Below are 18,299 nucleotides of genomic sequence, written 5' to 3'. Positions count from 1 at the left end.
GGTGTGCGGGACCGTAGCCCAGCTTCATGGAGACGGTTGTGAATGGTCCTCGCCGATACCCCAGGAGCAACAGTGTCCCTAATTTGCTGGGAAGTGGCGGTGCGGTCCCCTACGGCACTGCGTAGGATCCTACGGTCTTGGCGTGCATCCGTGCGTCGCTGCGGTCCGGTCCCAGGTCGACGGGCACGTGCACCTTCCGCCGACCACTGGCGACAACATCGATGTACTGTGGAGACCTCACGCCCCACGTGTTGAGCAATTCGGCGGTACGTCCACCCGGTCTCCCGCATGCCCACTATACGCCCTCGCTCAAAGTCCGTCAACTGCACATACGGTTCACGTCTACGCTGTCGCGGCATGCTACCAGTGTTAAAGATTGCGATGGAGCTCCGTATGCCACGGCAAACTGGCTGACACTGACGGCGGCGGTGCACAAATGCTGCGCAGCTAGCGCCATTCGACGGCCAACACCGCGGTTCCTGGTGTGTCCGCTGTGCCGTGCGTGTGATCATTGCTTGTACAGCCCTCTCGCAGTGTCCAGAGCAAGTATGGTGGGTCTGACACACCGGTGTCAATGTGTTCTTTTTTCCATTTCCAGGAGTGTTATTTTATCCTCATCACCGGCACGCTAGTCGCCCAATGTAGCATCGACTGAAATAAGACTTGCACTCGGCGGCCAACAATGCCACACGCTCATCTCATCATCTGTATCATTGTATGACACATAGTTCAGGAGATATTAAGTAGTAAACATTAAGCACAATGCCATTGGCTGCGTGGTACTGGCGTGGACGCACACCTGTAAATAAATCAGTGGGCAACGGCGGGTTTCTCCGCTAGTCAGCTATAAATTTAATTCTGTATATGTTATGTCGCATTTATACAAGTAATATAGGTTATATAGATACTTTTAAGACTGTAATAAATGTCTTATTTGCACCATATGCGTTTCGGCTGATTTCAAAGCATCTTCAGTGGGTATTGTAACAACTCGGTTTTCTTAGAAATCCTAGATAGTTCTCGTGTTTTAGACGACTAGACTACGCCTCATATCATATATCTAGCAATCACAGGCCATCCAGTCCACGCGCTGCTTGCACGGAGTGCCTCCATCCCTTTCTACACATACCAAAGAAGTTTTGCATCACCCCGATTCCCAGAACTCCTGAAGATAGACGTTGACTGTGGATATTGTACCACAGACACAGTCCCTTTGACTGTTCAGAGATGTCACTAAATCCCCCCGAAGATGTAAACAACCATGCATCAGCAGCGCCTATTAGACGGAGTGGGTCCGACAGCCGAACAGTTCCAGTGATTCCACCAGGAAGGAGGTACACGGCTCGTGTTGTCTGTAGTTCAAACATGCATAGATGCTCAATGCCGCGGTTCGATCGCGACCGCATTGTTTCTTTCTGCCAACAAGGTAAGTTCAAATGGTTCAGATGGTTCAAATGGCTCTGAATACTATGCGACTTATCTTCTGGGGTCATCAGTCGCCTAGAACTTAGAACTGATTAAACCTAACTAACCTAAGGACATCACACACATCCATACCCGAGGCAGGATTCGAACCTGCGATCGTAGCGGTCGCTCGGCTCCAGACTGTAGCGCCCAGAACCGCACGGCCACTCCGGCCGGCCAACAAGGGAAGTGTCAAGGCGTCTACGAGTGAACCAAAGTGACGTTCAGATATGGGAGATACAGAGAGACAGCAACTATCGATGAAATGCATCACTGAGGCCGCCCAAAGGATACTACTACAGTGGATGACCGCTACCTACGGATTATGGCTCGGAGGAACCCTGACAGCGATGCCACCATGTTGAATAATGTTTTTCGTGCAGCCACAGGACGTCGTGTTACGACTCAAACTGTGCGAAATAGGCTGCACGATGCGCAACGTCACTTCCGACGTGCATGATGGGGTCCATCTTTGCAACCACGACACCATACAGCACGATACAGATGGGCCCAACAACATGTCGAATGGACCGCTCCGGTTTGGCATCACGTTCTCTTCACCGATGAGTGTCACATATGCCTTCAACCAGACAATCGTCGTAGACGTGTTTGGAGGCAATCAGCCTGACAGAACGCCTTAGACACACTGTCCAACGAGTGCAGCAAGGTGGAGGTTCCATGCTGTTTTGGGGTGGCATTATGTGGGGCCGACGTACGCCGCTGGTAGTCATGGAAGGCGCCGTAACGGCTGCACGATAAGTGAATGCCGTCCTCCGACCGATAGTGCAACTATATCGGCAGCATATTGGCGAGGCATTCATCTTAATGGACGACAATTCGCGCCCCAATTGTGCACATCTTGTGAATGACTTACTTCGGGATAACTACATCGCTCGACTAGAGTGGCCAGCATGTTCTCCAGACATGAACCCTATCGAACATGCCTGAGATAGATTGAAAATGGCTGTTTATGGACGATGTGACCCACCAACCACTCTGAGGGAGCTACATCGAATCGCCGTTGAGCAGTGGGACTATCTGCCCCATGAGTGCCTTGATGAACTTATAGATAGTGTGCTAGGACGAATACAGGCATGCATCAATACAAGAGGACATGCTACTGGGTATTAGAGGTACCGGTGTGTACAGCAATCTGGACCACCACCTCTGGTCTCGTTGTATGGTGGTACAACGTGCAACGTGTGGTTTTCATGAGCAATAAAAAGACCGGAAATGATGTTTATGTTGATCTCTGTTAAAATTTTCTGTGCAGGTTCCGGAACTCTCGGAACTGAGGTGAGGCAAAGCTTTTTTTGATGTGTGTATATTGTGCTCGATTGCTTCAGGTGTCTTCAGTCTCCAGGGCTGCCAGGTCCTTCACCAGGTTGTCCCCCTAACGAAGGACCTAGAATACTATTAAAAAGAATTAAATTAAAATTGTTACTCAGAGTTTTTTCCTTCTTACTTCATTTTTCGCGTTCTCTCCTATATATACACTCCTGGAAATTGAAATAAGAACACCGTGAATTCATTGTCCCAGGAAGGGGAAACTTTATTGACACATTCCTGGGGTCAGATACATCACATGATCACACTGACAGAACCACAGGCACATAGACACAGGCAACAGAGCATGCACAATGTCGGCACTAGTACAGTGTATATTCACCTTTCGCAGCAATGCAGGCTGCTATTCTCCCATGGAGACGATCGTAGGGATGCTGGATGTAGTCCTGTGGAACGGCTTGCCATGCCATTTCCACCTGGCGCCTCAGTTGGACCAGCGTTCGTGCTGGACGTGCAGACCGCGTGAGACGACGCTTCATCCAGTCCCAAACATGCTCAATGGGGGACAGATCCGGAGATCTTGCTGGCCAGGGTAGTTGACTTACACCTTCTAGAGCACGTTGGGTGGCACGGGATACATGCGGACGTGCATTGTCCTGTTGGAACAGCAAGTTCCCTTGCCGGTCTAGGAATGGTAGAACGATGGGTTCGATGACGGTTTGGATGTACCGTGCACTATTCAGTGTCCCCTCGACGATCACCAGTGGTGTGCGGCCAGTGTAGGAGACCGCTCCCCATACCATGATGCCGGGTGTTGGCCCTGTGTGCGTCGGTCGTATGCAGTCCTGATTGTGGCGCTCACCTGCACGGCGCCAAACACGCATACGACCATCATTGGCACCAAGGCAGAAGCGACTCTCATCGCTGAAGACGACACGTCTCCATTCGTCCCTCCATTCACGCCTGTCGCGACACCACTGGAGGCGGGCTGCACGATGTTGGGGCGTGAGCGGAAGATGGCCTAACGGTGTGCGGGACCGTAGCCCAGCTTCATGGAGACGGTTGCGAATGGTCCTCGCCGATACCCCAGGAGCAACAGTGTCCCTAATTTGCTGGGAAGTGGCGGTGCGGTCCCCTACGGTACTGCGTAGGATCCTACGGTCTTGGCGTGCATCCGTGCGTCGCTGCGGTCCGGTCCCAGGTCGACGGGCACGTGCACGTTCCGCCGACCACTGGCGACAACATCGATGTACTGTGGAGACCTCATGCCCCACGTGTTGAGCAATTCGGCGGTACGTCCACCCGGCCTCCCGCATGCCCACTATACGCCCTCGCTCAAAGTCCGTCAACAGCACATACGGTTCACGTCCACGCTGTCGCGGCATGCTACCAGTGTTAAAGACTGCGATGGAGCTCCGTATGCCACGGCAAACTGGCTGACACTGACGGCGGCGGTGCACAAATGCTGCGCAGCTAGCGCCATTCGACGGCCAACACCGCGGTTCCTGGTGTGTCCGCTGTGCCGTGCGTGTGATCATTGCTTGTACAGCCCTCTCGCAGTGTCCGGAGCAAGTATGGTGGGTCTGACACACCGGTGTCAATGTGTTCTTTTTTCCATTTCCAGGAGTGTATGTTCGAGTTCCAGAGCACTGCACTTCACTAACACTGGATATTTTTGGTGGCTAGACTAGTAGATGCGCTTACACCTCGTTTACGTCTTTTGATGTTCCGAGGCATGCTCATCATTTGTTATGTTTTTAATTATCGCTGAAGTGTCTGCTGGGGAGAGAGAGAGAGAGAGAGAGAGAGAGAGAGAGAGAGAGCGAGAGAGATCCTAACTTCTGTGTGCACTGATTATTACTTTGTTAAACCTTCTTTACTATGGTGCTGTGGAGGGTGATTGTGAGTGGATGTAGTGCCTGTTTTAAGTGATATTGTTTTTTTGGTGGCTATACGCTGAGCGAAATGTGAAGGAAACAAAGGAGAAATCAGGAGAAGGAATTAAAGTCGGGGGAAGAAGTAAAGAGTTTGAGGTTTGCTGATGACATTCCAATTCTATCGGAGATGGTAAAGGACTTGTAAAAGTATTTTAACGAAACTGACAATATGTTAAAAGGAGGATCTAAGACGAACACCAACAAAAGAAAGACAATGGTAATGGAATATAGACAAATTACATCAGACGACGCTGAAAGAATCAGGTTAGTACATGAGTCACTATAAGTACTAAATGAGTTTCGCTAATTGGGCAGTAAAGTAGCTGAAGATGGCCGAAGCAGAGAGTGTGCAGACTTGGAATGGTTAGAAAAGCGTTTCTAAAACAGAGAAAATTGTTAACATTGCACATGAATTTAAGTGCTCGGAAGTCTTTCCTCAAGGTATTTGTCTGGTATGTTATCTTATATAGAAGTGAAATCTGGACGGTAGACAGTTCAGACAAGAAGAGAATAGAAGGCTTTGAAATGTAGTGCAACAGAAGAATGCTGAAGATTAAGTGGGTAGATTGCGTAACTAAAGAGGAAGTACTGAACAGAACAGGAGAGGAAAGAACTTTGTGGCATAGCTCGACTCAAAGAAGGGATTTGGTGATAGGACACATTCGGAGACATCAAGGAATCATCAGTTTACTATTGGAGGAAAGTGTTGGTGGAGGGGAGCTATGGAGGGAGACCAAGAGATGAATACAGTAAACAGGTTCAATGGATGTAGATTGCAATCGTTATTTGGAGTTGAAGAGGCTTTGTACAAGACAAAGTAGCATGGATAGCTAGATCAAACTAGTCTCCAGACTGAAGAGCTCAACAAGAACATGTTTTATTAACTTCAATAAGTATGTGTTGCCGCTGTTTTTTGGTTGTTTGTTATGTGGTTCTATGCTATAACTGCCTTTTAATTTGGAAGTTTTCTTGTAGTGTTTGGAGATGTTTTTGTTACAGAATCTGATTATTTTCATTTCTGTTTCTATTGTGGTTGAGTAGTGATTTTCTTGTTGGAGGTTTTCTGAAAATGTTGAATGGTTGGTGTCATACTTCCAGGCTCTTTTATGTTCCATATATTTCACTTCAAATGTTCTGCTTGTGTCCTAAGTAGAGAGCATCAGAGTTGTTACACTGAAGTTGTTGTATGCCAGTATTACCCTCCTTCTTTGAACCTTTCTGTATTGAATTTCTACTCTGGTAAGCTGTTTTTATTTCTTAAAGATATTACCAATTCCGAGTGTCAGCATGTTTCCGTATGTGAGTGTGTATCGCCTTGGCTGTTGAGCTTTAGTGCTCTGTTCTTGTTGTGTAGCCGGCCGCGGTGGTCTAGCGGTTCTAGGCGCGCAGTCCGGAACCGCGCGGCTGCTACGGTCGCAGGTTCGAATACTGCGTCGGGCATGGATGTGTGTGATGTCTTTAGGTTAGTTAGGTTTAATTAGTTCTAAGTTCTAGGGGACTGATGACCACAGATGTTAAGTCCCATAGTGCTCAGAACCATTTGATCCATTTTTTCTTGTTGTGTAGTAGTGGTTTTGTTGGTGTGTGTGGGTGTGGTGAATGTCGTGGGTCCCTGAAATTGCATGGTGTTTTGCTTTACTTATTTATCTTCTTTTATTTTTATGTCTTTCTCGATTTTCGTGTTTAATTTTGTAAGTGGAGACTCTTTGTATCCATTGTTATTTTTTATTTGATTTATTATGTTTAGCTCCTGTTGTAGTTGTGTTTGGCTAGCGATGCTGTGTTTAATCTGTGTAGAATGTAACTAAGAGCTGCTTGTTTATGGGACTGTGAGTCTTTTGATGGCTATTGCAGTATTACACCGTAATAAACGACCAAACAAGCATCAGCAACCTAACGATATGTAAACCAATCAAACACATAGTAGATAAACAATAGTCTCCTAGCCAACACGAAAACCATATCACACAAAACAGCCAACATTCCCACTAATGGTTTTTCGCCCTTGACAGAAAGAGCGCGCACACGCTGGTCGAAAGAGGTAAACAAACACAAACAGGAAAAACAGATACTTCCAAAACCATAGAAAACAAAACAAAAGACGACCGCACCTCACAACATGAAACCAAAGTACTAGAGGCGCAGGTGAATCTACATCGTGCAAACAAAAACATACTGTGTCAGTGAGCTGCAAAGTTCTGAACATTGAGTACCTGCGGGCGGAAGAGCATTAGGAGTGAAGTAGGATGCAAAAAATCGTGAACAATAATTGTAATTTGATACTATTTCATAGTACGTCTAGTAGTGTGAAACACGAGAACCTTTTACGATCTTGACAAATAGATTTGGAAGAAAAGCCAATTGTTTCAGTGGCCACTGATGCCTTTGAGTGAAGAGAAACGCGTATGGCGTAAATAAGGCTTTTATTACAATCGCATCTATATTACTTAATCGTGTATTGCTCCTACTATACTATATGCACGTAAAAAGTAAAATTTCGCTGCTTGTTTTCCTTATTTGTGTTGCAGTTTTGATGATCACCAGTGTACGTTCTGTTCCAGTTGATGTCTAGTCTTACTGATAAATCTGTGTGGCTTCATGGCCGGAACAAACAGGAATCTTAAAGTAAATGCTAATTCAAACTGAGCTCGCATACATCTGTCTTATGTCGACTTTTAAGATTAAAGCCTTTTTGTTAGGACTTTTATAAGAGTAATGTTTTCTAACTTTTTCCTAAACGCAGGCCAGTTTTAAGACATAAAGCACTCACCTCTCGGCGGCAGGCGGCATGCAGCATGGGCGTCCAGGCGACGCTGCCATCTGGCCGCAGCACACAGCGCCGCACAGCGTATGCTGTCTCGCCTTCCACCTGCAGGTTTTCTGCCGTCACGTTGTCGTCTGTGGCTTGCATACTTGTGCCCGTCAACGCTTTCCATTTCAGATCACTTACATACTTCGAAATTTCTTCATCTGCGTCGAGAGAGAGCTTCTCATCTGCACCGTACGGACACTCTTGCCTCGCCACCATACCGTGATCGATGGAATCCCAAACGAAAGTTCCTTTCTCAGTTCGCAGCGTGTCGTTTGGGCACTGAACTGGAGAAAATAAAAACAAATAGTTGTCAGTATTTCACACACTGTGTCAAGAGATGTAAATTAATACACTATCTAAAGAAAAGCTTGAAACTTTCTCAAACTATTAGAGCATAGGAGAGATGTCTTGACAAACTCAAATTTCAGTCAAGTTATAAGGCATAGTTAGTAAGAATTTTGTCAAAGAAATGCGAAGGTTGAGATCCTGCTTGACACATTTCAAACAACTTACAGAATTTAAAGTTACATGTCCTTTCAGAACGAAGAGCCCTTATTGAAACAACCCTTAGTCTGTGGCTATGCTGTTCTATCCCAGACCTTTTTTCTGAGGAGAACCAGTCCAAGGATGTACACAGCTTAGTTTTCGCGCGCTTCGGAAATACGGGAGAGATTAAGACATAAGGTCTGATTGGGCAATTCAGATAATGAGGTGCTACTACCTATGAAATGGTCTGGTTTGATTTAGATACCACCCAGGGATTTGTTGCAGGCCGTGCCCAATGGAAGACAGACCAGGTTGAAAAACGAGTTTGAAATTGTTACTGGGATTGAAGCAGTGCTTATCATCAAACAACACTTTTTTTTTCAGATTTATAGAAATCGGTATGACAACGAATGATATCATGTAAACTAGTAGTAGGATAAAATGGGTTCTAAGACATTTTGTTAGTGTAGGTTACATACATTCAGGGGCAAACTTACTGATTTATGACCCCCTGGGGATTGACTGACAATGCACTGGGGATTATCTGTCCATCTCAAAAACTACCTCCCCCCTCTCCTCCTCCTCTTCCTCCTCCTCCTCCTGCCCCACCCCTCTGGGAAATTCCATCACTGATACAATCAATTGACTAATTAATTAAATCGATAAATTAATTAACCCCCTACAGTAAATTCCCCAACCATTCTCTCCCATCCACCGCACCTGGAAACTAGCAGGAAAAGTACTCAGTCTATGTTGGAGAGGAAGGATCTCATGACAGGAAATTCAATACATAGTAAGGGATATTCTGCATATTTGCAAAATTCAATTCACAGGGGATGGACTAATTGACTAATTAATTAAATCGATAAATTAATTAACCCCCTACAGTAAATTTCCAAGCCATTCCCTCCCATCCACCGCACCTGGAAACTAGCAGGAAAAGTACTCAGTCTATGTTGGAGAGGAAGGATCTCATGACAGGAAATTCAAATACATTCGCAAAATTCAAGTCACAGGGGATGGATCTCCCTTGCTAGTGATTCTCTGCTGCATTGGAAGACGCAGATCTTCTAAAGTACACCAAAAAGAAGTAAGTAAGTAGATAGCTCTTTTTCCAAATCCCATGAGGAATATCGTCAAGAAATCGATGTCAACATAACTCACAGTGCGTAATTACACTGTTAAAAATCTTGCACACCAAGGACAGTGAGTCACACACCCACACCCTGACTGCTTCACCAGGCTGCACCATGTTCTGGTGTTCAACAGACTGCACATGCCCATTTGGGCTCCATGACCACTGTCTGCTGCCACATCATCAGCCTGCTTGTGCAGCACACAAAGAAGAAGTTGTGCTAATCCCCGATCAAAGCATCAGGTGGTGGCAACTCTTTAATACTGATAACTGAGAAAATACTGTCGAAACACATGCTCACCCTCACTTTCTCTCTCTCTCTCTCTCTCTCTCTCTCTCTCTCTCTCTCTCAAATGGTTGCTTCCTGTTTGTGTGAACCAAGATATGCAAACACACACAGACCAAGATGTCCCCCCACCCCTCCTCCCTTCCACTCCCTCCCCTGCCCCCCTCACACTCATGCAGACCTGATATTAGTAGTCAGCACATCTCTTTGTTCACACACTTCCACTGCTATGGAAACCTGGATGGAACAAAGACATTTGAGAAGAAGCAGGTAGCATCTGTCATGTTCCACACTAACACCACATTTGTCCTGAACGAAGTAGTGGATACCTGGGAAACTGACAGCTGTAGATGTCTTAGAAATATTCCCTCACTCTGTCAGATTGATTGACTAATTAATTAAATCGATACCCTTTGTGTGTGGCCAGTTTTTCCTTGAATCCTATTTGTGGATACTAGGACTGGTATATTTGGCCAGATTCAGTCCCACACCTACTGGTTTCCAAACCCTACTCTTATGGATTTTTTTACTTGTACAATTAGGTGGCACAGTTACGTCACTTGGTAGGAAGTCCATTACATTGGAGGTAGCTGAAAATTTCAAATTTTGTCCTTAAACAATTTGTGGGAGGGGCTGGACAGATGTGTAGTCACAATATCATTATCATAAACAATAAACTGATCAATTGGGGATTAGACATTGTGATTGGGTTTTTAAAGCACTATAAAATTTCTAAGTTGGTTCTCCCCACTACATTCAGAAGGAGGAGTAAGGGCCTACTGCATCACAGAATAGAGAGAACAACAAATACCACCGCAAGACAGAGTACACTGCAATGTATTGAGAAGCACTGAACATAACAAACTTAAACCATGATCCAATCTGTAGTAGTAGTACTAGCAGTAGTTGTTGTTGTCATGGCTAAATGTTGCTGACCGCTGAAACACTCGCACATCCCTCAACTCATGTCCTGATATCCAAATGTAGCGCACTCATCCCCTCATTCACCACCACTGCCAATGTTCAGAGGTCAGAGAAAATTGCCACCATGACCACAGCCGCAGTCGTAGGTGCACATGTATGCAGGAGTGTACCACCCTGGCGAAGAGCACTATAGTCCTTGTTTGGAGATTAGTGCGACTTCCAGTCTGTGCGATACATGAGCTGGCTGGTGGTGCGGCAACCGACAGCAGTCATGGGGCCCCTGGGAGTGTTGCACAATCTCTTGGGCACCAGTGCATAGTGCAGCCTGGTGAAGCAATGCACTGCAGTTGGTGTGAGAGATTTTTAACAGTATAATTACATGTGGTGAGTTATGCTGATGTCGATTTCATGGTGGTACTCCTTGCACAATTGGAAAAAAAATGCGATATATTTAATTACTTCTTTTCAATGTATCTTCAAGGCTTGCATCTTCCAATATAGAAGAGAATGATAAGCAAGAGAGATTCAACACCTGCGAACTGAATTTTGTAAATAAACAGTATACCCTTTGCTATGTATTTGAATTACCTGTCATGAGATCCTTCCTTGCCAGCACAGACTGAGTCCTTTTCCTGCCAATTTCCAGGTGGGGCGGTGGAAGGGGGGGCTGGGTGATTTACCAGAGGGGGAGGGGTTAATTAATTTATCATTTTAATTAATCAGTCAATTAATTTGATATCAAGGGTGTGCTTGTATTGGTGAGGGGTTTCCCAGTGGGGTGGGGGAGGAGGAGGAGGAGGAACATGGGGAAGTGACAGTGGAGGCGAAGGAGGAGGGTTGTGGGTTTTCTCAGGACAGTTTATCCCCAGGGGACATAAATAAACCCCATGGGGTCATAAATCAACTAATAGAACAGTAGCTTAGGGGGAAAGGGGAGGGTGTCGTAAATCAGTTACGTTTGACCCTTAAGGTATGCAATCTGCACAGACAAATAGTCTCTGAACTCGCTTTATCCCACTACTTACATTTAGAATAACATCATGAGTCACGTTATTCTTCAAATGCAATTTCATGCATATGGTCGATGATGGAGATGACATTTTAATTTCCAGATAGAGGAACAGTGTTCAGCGAGATATGTGATGGGGCAGTATAGGAAAGACATAAACACTGTCACTTTGTGTACTCAACCCAGTGGCTAAAATGATCTCGAAGGGCTTTTCTCCTTATGCAAAGTGCTTACTTCTCCCTAGCTACGATATGTTAACTGTATTCTGTATGTCCATAAAATCCTTGATGGGTAAAGTGGGTCTGCCGCATCTACCATAACCAGTCACGTAAACTGATTTTATTTGTTTCTACTGTAATGCCTCAGTTCACTGTAGTTCTAGGTGGCTATTGTTTCAATTCAATACTGACAGCAGCCTTTTTGTGCTTTATGGATGACATCAAGAATCTCCCCTCATCTTATGAAGTTTCATTGTTCCACCAGCAAATTTTCGTGAATGCTTTAGGCCTATGCAGTAGAGAAGGGTATGGCTAGAATAACTGAAAGTCGTCTTAGTAACATGATCTTATAGAAGTTTTGTTACTACGACTACTGAGCCAATTTCGCTACTTTAACATGCACTTATCACAAAATGAGTAGAACGTTATAGCTCTCCTCTGTATTCTGATGGTGTCAGACGTGGAATTGCTAGAGGCTAGAGGTGTAAAGTAATTATAATATTAAATTTAAATTAACACTTGATGGACTTTCAACAGCAACTGATAACGCTCTCTCACATTTCATTCCTGTGCACAAACAAAATGAAATTTACTCCAGGACACACATGATAAACTAAGAGATATCAATTTTTCAGAAACATTAAACAATATTCTGTTGATTGAAAACTACGAAACAGTTTTTTGCTTGTTGAATTCAGCTCTGCTTCGTTACGATGTGCGAGGAATCCGATTTATTTATTTATTTTATCGTATGGCTAGGGCTCCCCGTCGGGCAGACCGTTCGCCGGGTGCCGGTCTTTCAATTTGACTCCTGCAGTCGATGAGGATGAAAGGATGATGATGATGAGGACAGCACAACACCCAGTCCCTGGGTGGAGAAAATTCCTCAACCCAGCTGGGAATCGAACCCGGGCCCAGACGATTGACAATCCGTCACGGTGACCATACAGCTAACGGGAGCGGACAGGAATCCGATTATTCGATAACAAAAAATTAATACCGGTTTTTCTGTTACTGTTAGTAAAGGGTTTTGTTTGTTTGGGCTGAGCGTATGTTCACATTGTTCACCACAATAAATGAACTCGAGGGAAGGTGTGGCAATAGCTAGGAATTCAGTCCGTACCAGTTCAGCGACTGAATTCAAATTTGATAATGCAACATACTCTTAAGAACCATAGTTTCAATGGATAACGATTTGATGATAAGTATTAATTGCTTAAGATTGGTTCTAGTTTAATAAAAATTATTGCTATCGTGATAGAAACTACTAAAGAGGAAACTTGTGAGCAAAAGCTTGTGAGCAACTCTGAAAAATATAGACCCATACAAAAAAAAAAAAAAAAAAAAAAAAAAAAAAAAAAAAAAAAAAAAAAACTGAATGGCTATTACACGACGAACACAACAAGATTCATGGGATGGATTTGTAAGTAAAAATAGAGAATGACGTGTACTGAAGACATTATATAACATGAAAAAAACATAAAATTATATGCAAAGATCAATACTTAAACTACACATAATCAACCTGAATTACGAACTGGAAATATTTTAAAATAAAACGAAATTAATCTTCTTTCGTGACCTAATACTGAGATCGAGCATCATATCCATGAGCAACTATCAGTTATAAAATATCTTTGATACATGAAAAAATAGTGAAACTAGGATAAAAACCAATAACCTCATTCAGATACGCGGCAAAATACAAATACTCCTAAACACTACGAGGATGAATGAAAGGAAAGAAAGGTTTTGTGAAACAATGGCAGACAACACTGCTGTACGCAAGCACATCTTGAACAACCACGAAAAGAGAATGTCCGATCTTACAGTCCACTGCTATGAGTTTTTCCAGCTATTAGGAGGAGTTTTCCCATGCAGAAATATTGATGCTTTCACTTGCACCATGTATGAGGCACTCGTTTGCATGTGTAACCATACTGTTTTTCGCTAGAGCTTAATATTTTACCTGCATTTGTATCATGCTGATGGGATTTTAATGAAACTAGTGTGATGTCAATCCAATAACTTCGTGGCCATGTTGGTTCGCATTCTCGTAAGTACGGTATGACGGTTAGTGGGTATTGAGAAGCATTAGGAATTTCATTCTGGTATACGTGAGTCCTTCTGTTTAGCAAGAGCAACAAGAGACTGATTTCAGATTACCGGGCAGGTCTAATTGAACATTTGATCTCCAGCACTAACAATGTTGGGCATCATAGGAAAAAGTTCAAGAGCATTGTGCAATACGCTTTAGACAGGTATGTGCCCAGCAGAATTGTGAGGAATGGAAAGGATCTGTCGTGGTTCGACAACCATGTCAGGAAGCTCCTACGAAAGACAAGAGAGCTTCACTGCATGTTTAAAAGTAACCAAACCCTCACAGACAAACAAAAAGTAAACGAAGCCAAAATTAGCGTAAGGAAGCCATGTGTGATGCGTTTAATCAATTCGGAAACAAATTTTTAACCACCGACGTGACAGCAAATGTTACGAATTTTTGGTCTTAAGTTAGATCGGTAAATGGATAGAAACCGAATGCTCAGATGTTCTGTGACCATAACGACACTGAAACAGAGGATGATACAGGAAAGGCCGAAATACAAAACGCCTTTGTCCAAAACTATATCACAGAGGAAGATCTCATTGTAGTTCCTCTTTTAAATCGTAGCACGAACGACAAAATGATATATCGACAGAGACCAAGGGATAGAAAACTACTGAAATCGCTCAACAGAGGAAAGGCCATTGAACCTGACGGGATACCAATATGATAGGTAATGTCACTGCGGCTTCTGTACATCCCAACAGTACTCGAGAAAGGGTCACGGTGACATATTACAGCTGTCGGAATTGCGCATGTCGTATTCAGGGTAACCCTCGAGAAGGTGAGGGGGCGGGGGGGGGGGGGGGGAAGATGAGACGAAGGAAGGGGAGAGGAGGTTGACCAATCTCGTTATGTCGACGTCATCATGCTCACAGTCACTGGAGATCATTCGAGATCGCCCTGTTGTGAAGGTCTGCAGGTCTGCAGTGAAAGGGTAACCTCTGTTTGGGTATTAATTTATAAATAATAATATATATTATTATTAACAATAATTTCTCAATCCCTGTTCGTTTAGAGCAGTTGTGTTGGTCTAGAGAGCATCAGGAGGACCAACGAGGATTATTCAAGGTCTGTGCTTTACAGTGAGACGATCACTATGATGTACCATCCGCAGGGATCAGACACTAACTCCAAAGACAGAAGACTATCAGCAAATATATGCTCATCAATAATTAATAATTTAATTATTAATATATCAGACGTTTTGTTATTCGTTGCAAAGCATCATGCTCACGACTGGGTCCCTCCACAGCAGCAATCCACAGACTGTCTTCCTGATTTATCAATTTTTTTTTAAATTTCAGTCCTATGAATGAACGACAGCACATATACTTGCAGTATATAAAGTATTTGTGAAGTAAGAACCCTGTAATATCTCTTTATATTCGATGAATTATTCTGATACAATTCTACCCTTGAATGACGTTTACTAATTTTCTATCTTCATACTCGCAGAATCCATGCGCAAAATACTTTCATACAATAGCTATGCCATGAGCTCATAAATATTCTTTGTAGTACTCTCTCTGGTGGTTGTTAGAAAAAAGCTTCCGAGATTGTCTTCGTGCCGATTAGCCTGAGCATTGTTCGAAGAATTGTTATCTGAATATTGAGATTTATGACAAAAGATAACTGATACGAAATTGAACGATTAAAAGGGAAATATATATATATACATATTGCTCCATCATACAAAAGGTGTGTAACAATTTACATTATTTGACAATTGAGAATTAATGATATTCATCGATATATTGCGTAGTTGTTAATCAGAAGGGAACTTCCGAAAGACTTGATATGAACCTGCATGTAATAATCCAAGAGCTCCATTACTTCTTCGGAAGGTTAAACTTCATCAAAGCCAAATATCCGCTTGATCTGAGGTTTCCCGACTGATTATACAACGCTCCCAAAAATACGAGGCATTTTATTTGTACAGATTAGCAGACTGCCGCAAAGCACGAGCCTGCAGAGAAGAAGAATCATCGCCTGATTTCATTCTAACAAGTAAAATTTCTGTATCATTTTGAGTGACTGAGTTATGACTGTGTTTCCTATTATAAATGATTGATTGCTCGAACGAATTAGGAACTACATAACTACATAATTACATAAATAGGAGGAAAATTACAACCCGTCTGTGTTCCAGCGGTGACAGCTTGTTGAACATACAAAAAAATTCTGGAAAGACTGCACAGCACCCGAGTTTTTTAACTCTCAGCTTCTGGCGTTAGTACAGTACAATTATAGGTGTATCCTGTTAATAGGGGAAGTGTCCACTCTCATAAATATGACTAACAGATTTGAATACTAGAAGTCAAGTACACAGAGCGCTATCAGTTTACGACATGGGTTTGAATCAGTAACGATGCAATATGTCCCAATATTAATAACTTTGTGAAGTAAATGGACAGAATACAGACACAATCGTTATAGTTGCAGTCGAGCTATGTATGTTAATTAAATTCAGATATCAAACAGACATGTAGTGTGAGGTACACAACCACAAAAATACGTCGCGCTAAGTTACATATGTTAATGTTCTTCACTCGTGCCATTTATGTGATTGGTAGAACTTTCATAAAATTCATTTTTTGGTCGGACAAAATTTGTATGAAATTGGTAGAATAGATGGAGGAAAGACAAATGTGTTTAGATAATTAACTGCCTGACGTTTATTAATTCGAACACCTCATTTTGCGTAAATGCATTTATATATTCTGCAGTGATGGGATCACGTGTTTTTGTAAATATGTTATGTTCTGCAAAAATGGTTGCCTCTAACACGATTAGGAGCACTGCCTCAATAATTTTTGGACTAGAAAGTATATTTAAGGAAAAACCAACATTTACTACTTACAAAAGAATCGATATAAAGGTCTCAACGCTCTCCGATGCAAGACAATCACCATGTGAGCATTGAGAAACCAGCCGAAAAAAACCCTAACTCATAATTTTTCTTCCTCTGGGTGTGTGAACGGTGGAAGCTGATCGAGGATAATTTTCATTTTTCTAGCACTAGGAAGTACCCTAGACATATTAGCCAATAACTGCTAGATGTGTATGTAAGGACACTGTAGCTGCTCTTAAACAACCACCAGAGATTACTCTGGTCAGTCTAGTTTTGATAGCAGCTGGATTTGTAACGATAGCTGCTGTTAAACTGCCACCAGAGAGTACTATGTCTAGTCTAGTTTTAATAGTAGCTGGGGATGTGTGTGTGCTCCTCCAGCCAGAATATCTACAAAGTATGTACCTCTATCCCATAGTCATACATGGATGGCTGACTTTTCACGCATAATCACAAACGCGTCACCGCAAACTGGCTGCAACATTGCTGCAATGCTGTCGCAACACCAGCGGAAGCCACGCCGCCGATCTGCCTATGAGAGACGACTCGCGAGCCAGCCCCGCGGTAGCATTGGCTGAGAGATCTACGTATCTGTTTGCGGCGTCTCTGACATATAGGATGGTTATAATCAAAATTTCACCAGTTGAGCACGGAAAACTACACACATCAAATAAAGTTTTGCAAGCCGGCCGTGGTGGCCGAGCGGTTCTAGGCGCTACAGTCTGGAACCGCGCGACCGCTACGGTCGCAGGTTCGAATCCTGCCTCGGGCATGGATGTTTGTGATGTCCTTAGGTTAGTTAGGTTTAAGTAGTTCTAAGTCCTAGGGGACTGATGACCTCAGCAGTTAAGTCCCATAGTGCTCAGAACCAACCAAAGTTTTGCATCATCTCGGTTCCGAGAGTTCCGGAACCTGTGCAGAATATTTGAATACAGATCAACATATTCATCATTTCCCCCCTTTTTATTGCTCATGAAAACCACACATTGCATGTTGCACCACCATACAGCGAGTCCTTCAGAGGTGGTGGTTCAAATTGCTGTACACACCTACCCCTAATACCCAGTAGCACGTCCTCTTGCAGTGATGCATGCCTGTATTCGTCGTGGCATACTATCCGCAAGTTCATCAAGGCACTGTTGGTCCAGACTGTCGCACTCCTCAACGACGATTCGGAGTAGATCCCTCAAAGTGGTTGGTGGTTCACGTCTTCCATAAACAGCCCTTTTCCATCCATTCCAGGCATGTTCGATAGGGTTCATGTCTGGAGAACGTGCTGGCCACTCTAGTCGAGCGATGTCGTTATCCTCAAGGAAGACATTCACAAGATGTGCTCAATGGGGGGCGCGAATTGCCGTCCATGAAGACGAATGCCTCGCCAATGTGCTGCCGATATGGTTGCACTATCGGTCGGAGGATGGAATTCATCTACATCTACATCTACGTGATTACTCTGCTATTCACAATAAAGTGCCTGGCAGAGGGTTCAATGAACTACCTTCAAGCAGTGTCTACCGAGCGAGGTGGCGCAGTGGTTCGACACTGGACTCGCATTCGGGAGGACGACGGTTCAATCCCGCGTCCGGCCATCCTGATTTAGGTTTTCCGTGATTTCCCTAAATCGCTCCAGGCAAATGCCGGGATGGTTCCTTTGAAAGGGCACGGCCGATTTCTATCCCCCGTCCTTCCCTAATCCTATGAGACCGATGACCTCGCTGTCTGGTCTCCTTCCCCAAAAACAACCCCAACCCTTCAAGCAGTGTCTCTACCGTTCCACTGTCGA

The 18,299-nt window shown here is 43.8% G+C and overlaps 1 protein-coding gene across 1 annotated transcript in view; it reads right to left on the bottom strand.

Moving 5' to 3' along the window:
* Positions 1–18,299, bottom strand: part of LOC126249386 (uncharacterized) — a 238,892-nt gene that overhangs the window by 184,342 nt on the left and 36,251 nt on the right. The window contains exon 6 of the mRNA XM_049951039.1: positions 7,459–7,784. Coding sequence (XP_049806996.1) covers positions 7,459–7,784 — 326 coding nt within the window. The remainder of the gene's footprint in view (positions 1–7,458; positions 7,785–18,299) is intronic.

Source organism: Schistocerca nitens, chromosome 3 (genome assembly GCF_023898315.1).
Source record: "Schistocerca nitens isolate TAMUIC-IGC-003100 chromosome 3, iqSchNite1.1, whole genome shotgun sequence".
Lineage (NCBI taxonomy): Eukaryota > Metazoa > Arthropoda > Insecta > Orthoptera > Acrididae > Schistocerca > Schistocerca nitens.
Note: the sequence above shows the minus strand (reverse complement) of the source record. Positions and strands in the feature narration are given on the sequence as shown.